This window comes from Dipodomys ordii, unplaced genomic scaffold (assembly GCF_000151885.1).
Source record: "Dipodomys ordii isolate 6190 unplaced genomic scaffold, Dord_2.0 Scaffold2, whole genome shotgun sequence".
Taxonomy (NCBI): Eukaryota; Metazoa; Chordata; class Mammalia; order Rodentia; family Heteromyidae; genus Dipodomys; species Dipodomys ordii.
Window position 1 is genome coordinate 2,037,974 of NW_012267218.1, and position 4,483 is coordinate 2,042,456.

The 4,483-nt window shown below is 56.3% G+C and overlaps 1 protein-coding gene across 1 annotated transcript in view; it reads left to right on the forward strand.

Moving 5' to 3' along the window:
* Positions 1-3,815, forward strand: part of Cdc42bpb (CDC42 binding protein kinase beta (DMPK-like)) — a 51,442-nt gene extending 47,627 nt beyond the window's left edge. Inside the window, exons 35-37 of the mRNA XM_013012940.1 lie at positions 137-143; positions 254-354; positions 2,764-3,815. Of these exons, the coding sequence (XP_012868394.1) occupies positions 137-143; positions 254-354; positions 2,764-2,895 (240 nt within the window). The 3' untranslated portion in view covers positions 2,896-3,815. The remainder of the gene's footprint in view (positions 1-136; positions 144-253; positions 355-2,763) is intronic.
* Positions 3,816-4,483: the final 668 nt, after the last annotated feature.

Below are 4,483 nucleotides of genomic sequence, written 5' to 3' on the forward strand. Positions count from 1 at the left end.
TGGCGGGGTGGGCGGGGCCGGGGCTCCGCTCAGCCTCCTGCAGCCTCTCCGGCCTCCGCGGGCCTCTCCTGCTGGCGGCTGCCCACGTGTGCGTCAGGGTGGGTCAGTCCTGTGTCCCCTGCTCGTCCACCTCCAGACCCGCCGTGTGTTCTGCCGTGTTCTCCACGCGGCCGGAGCCACTCGGGAGGTGTCCGCCCTTGGCCTCGGGCCGGGCGCTGGCCCCGGGCTTCTTTTGCTACCACTTGAGCCACAGCGCCCCCTACAGATTCTGGTGGTTACTCGGAGATGACCATGGGGGCTTTTCTGCCTGGGCCGGCTTTGGACCACGGTCCTCAGCCCTCAGGTTTTACAGAGGTGAACACCAGCGCCCGGCCCCCTGCTCAGCCTCCGGGCTGACGGAGTCTGCGATCTGAGCCTTACTGATGACGAGCTCTCCACACCTCATTTCATAGTTCCCAGCTTCTGTGGCTTCATCCTTCAGGGCTGGAGCTGTGGCTCCAGGGGTAGAGCACTTGAGTGTACAGTTCAAACCCCAGTACACCCAACCCCGGACCCTCCGCTTAAGGTTTTTAACTGTTCTGTGAGGTGGGTACCATGTTAATCTGTGTATACACAGTGGGAAGGAGATGGTTTCCTTCTTTTGGAGTTTGCACTCCAGCAGGCAGACGTTCAGTTCTTTTTAGATAGGGTTTCTCTTTTGTTCTTTTGTAGATAGGGTTTCTCTTTTGTTCCGTTGGCTAGCCCTCCTGTTTACACATTGTACATAGTTGGGATAACAAGCATTGTTCACTGCCAGCTCTTGGTTCTCGTTTTTTGTTTTTCCCTGCCCTGGGGCTTTAACTCAGGGCCTGGGCGTTGTCCCTGAGCCTCTTTGTGCTCAAGGCTAAGGCTCTACAGCTTGTGAGAGCCACCAGTGCCACTTCTGGCTTTTTGTGCATAGTTTATTGGAGTTAAGAAAGAGTGCTTAGAACTGTGATCCTCAGATCTCAGCCTTCTAAGTAGGATTATAGGCGTGAACCACTGGCACCCAACTGTTTATTTTTAACCACACTGGGAGGCACTCAGGGCCTTGTGCTCTACCACTTAGACCTCTAGTTTTGCTTGTTGCTAGTTTGGGTCTAGTGAACTCTGTTTGAGTCAGCCTCAAATTGCTACCTCCGACTGTAGCCTCTTGCGGAGCTGGGATTTATAGGAATGAGCCACTGGTGCTCTGCTCCCAGCCGCTTTATTTATTTTATTTATTTATTTTTTTTTTTGGGTCCGGTCATGGGGCCTGAACTCTGGGCCTGGGCGCTGTCCCTCAGCTCTTCAGCTCAAGGCTAGCGCTCTACCACTTGAGCCACAGCACCACTTCTGGCTTTTTTCATTTTGCTTTTATGTGGTGCTGAGGAATCAAACCTAGGGCCTCATGCAAGGCAAGCGCTCTACCACTGAGCCACCTTCCCAGCCCCCCCGCTTTATTTTTTATTGAGCTGTTCTTCCCTCCATCTACTCCTCCCTTCCTTCACTCCCTTCTTTTCTCCCTTCCTTCCTGGAGTCCTTGAGCTGCTTTTACTGGAGGCTGGTGCTCTACCACTTGAGCTACAGCTTCACTTCCAGCTTTTTTTTTTTTTTTATTATTAGAGATAAGAGTCTCACAGACTTTCCTGCCCAGGCTGGCTTTGAACCACTATCCTCAGATTTCAGCCTCCTGAGGAGCTAGGATGAGAGGCATGAGCCACTGGAGCCAGCCCAATGGAGATGGTTTCTTACATTTTGTCCAGGGTGACTTTGAGCTGCCTTCCATCGTGTGTGTGTGTGTGTGTGTGTGTGTGTGTGTGCACGCGCGTGTGCGGGCGCTGTTCCTGTAGCTTGATAGTGGTGCCTCAGTGCTGTCCTTGAGCTTTTCTTTTGCTACACCACCTAAGCCAGAGCTCCACTTCTGGCTTTTTGGTAGTTAACTGGAGATAAGGGTCTCATGGACTTTCCTGCATGAGCTGGCTTCCAATTGCGATCCTCAGATCTCAGCCTCCAGAGTAGCTAGGATTATAGGTGTGAGCCATTGGCACTTGGTAAATCTATTTAATTTCTTTTTGTGTGGCAGTGGTTGGTGTATCTCTTTGGTTAAAATTATTCCTAATGTTATTTTCAGTGTTTTAAGGTTGTTCATTGCTGGCCTATAGAAGCTGTTGTTCCTGTGTTGTTCTTGAACCCTGCAGCTGAGCTGAGTTCTCTTTGGGGTCTGTGTGGATTCTGTGAGATTCTCCATGTAGAGAATAGTGTCATCTGCAAATAGGTCGGTTCGCTTCCTTTTCACCTTGGAAGTGTTTTCTTGCCCAACTGTCAGGCTAGAACTTGCATTGTGACGTTGAACAGCAGCGCTAGAGCTGCGTCTGTGATGTTCTGACCTCACGGTTGTCTGTGATGTCAGCTTTGAGAGTGATCTCAGCTGTGGGTGAGCATCCTTATCACGTTCCTGATTGACCCTGGACTATGACATCACTGCGGGCTTTCCATAATGTCCCTGTTCCATGGAAGAACTCCCTCTCTCCCCCACCCCCTCTGTCTCCCTCCCTCCACCTCGAGCCTTTCCTGGAAGCATGGTGTATGTGATTTCTGGGCTTGGCAGCTCACTTTCTTCGATCACTTTTGAGCACAGAAGGGTGGTGGTCTCACTGTGGAGTGTGAGGAGCAGCTGACCGGGGCTCCCACAGCCCCCGTGACCCCCGCATGACCCTCCACAGCCCGGCGCTTGGCCCTCACGTGTCCCCTTTGCTTTCCCAGCCTGACTCTGATTCCACCAAACACTCAACCCCGTCAAACAGCTCCATTCCCAGCGGCCCACCGAGCCCCAACTCGCCCCACCGCGGCCAGCTCCCCCTGGAAGGCCTGGAGCAGCCGGCCTGGGACGCCTGAACCCAGCGCCCAGCGCCGAGACTGAGCTGCCTGCCCCGCCGCACCGCACCGCACCGCAGGAGGTGGAGAGTCAGTTTGTAGATACGGAGATGCAGAGAAGTCTATTATAGTAATGATCCGTCTTTCACCACGTGGTCGGGAGACCAGAGGCACCCTCCCTTCCGTTTGCACATGAAGGACCACGCACCTCTCCCGCCGAACCTCTGGGAGGCGCTGGCTTGGCCCCGGCCTCAGCTGCCGGCCGGGAGAACTGGGCCCCCAGCGAAGCTGCCCCGGGCTCCGTGCCTCCCACGCCCCTTCCTCAGCCAGAGCACAGAGAACAGGACAGGCGTCCGCCACCGCGGCCTCGTCCATTCGGCGCTTGAGTGGTCAGCTGCCAAGATCCTGCTGACCCCTCAGTGCGGCCATCGCGTGTCCTGCCAGCCGGCCCATACCGGCCTCGGCACAGGCGTGCCCGCCCTTCCCGAGTGTCTCCCAAGCCACCATGTGCCAGGACGTGGCAGAGCCCCGGGGCCACCCAGCCGCCCTGGGCCCTTCCTCACCCCTCCCTGCATGGAGCCCCGACCAGTGCCCCGCGCCTCCTGGCACCCCCTCCTCCCGCACCAGCCCCGTCTGCCACCTAGAACTGCGCCCCCCCCCATGCCAGGCCCGGCCATGCACGCGCACGTGCTGCCGCGTGCTGACTACTGCGTGTATTTAATCTCCCCTCGTGCCCTGCAGGTGAGGTCCTCACACCACCTCTGCTCGGCTCCCGAGTGCGCACGCCCCCCCCGGGCTCATGCTGGGCCAGGTGCCCCCTGGGTTTGGGGGTTCTGGTTTTTACTTTTTTAATGTCAGTCTGAGTCTTTGTAATTATTGAATTGTGAGAACATTTTTGAGCAATTCACCTGTCAATAAAGCAGATGGCAGTTTTAAAGTTCCCTGGTTTGTCTGGCTGAGGTCACTGCACGCGCCAGGCCCCCGGGGAACCTGTCCTCTAATGCAGCAAAAGCAGGTCTGCAAGGGGACACCCGCGTGGGGGGCACCCAGGTCTCTCTGCAGGGCAGGGGGCATGGCGGGGCGCGGCAGTGCTGCTGGGAAGCACGTGGAGTGCCGAGCAGTGCCCGAGACCTCGGAGACCCCTGGGTCTCATGAGCAGAGTCCTGTAGTCACCTCTGGTCTTGCTCCCTGCCTGGCGGCTGGGTGGGGCGGGGCAGGGCGGCAGTGGCTGCAGGAGGCATGGAAGGGCCTTCCAGCGATCATGGAAAGGTAGGGACTAGGGGGTGGCTCTGGGGGGACCAGCAAAACAATTTCCACAACTGAGTCCACGTCTGACAATAGAACAAAAGCCACTGGGCTCCTAAGAGCTAGGACTCCAAGCATGAACCACGGGCATCCAGTCTTTTTTTTGCAAAAATAATTTTGCAGGGGCTGGGAAGGTGGCTCAGTGGTAGAGTGCTTGCCTTGCATGCATGAGGCCCTGGGTTTGATTCCTCAGCATCACATAAGCAGAAAAAAGCCAGAAGTGGCGCTGTGGCTCAAGTGGTGGAGTGCTAGCCTTGAGCTGAAGAGCTGAGGGACAGCGCCCAGAGTTCAAGCCCCACAACCA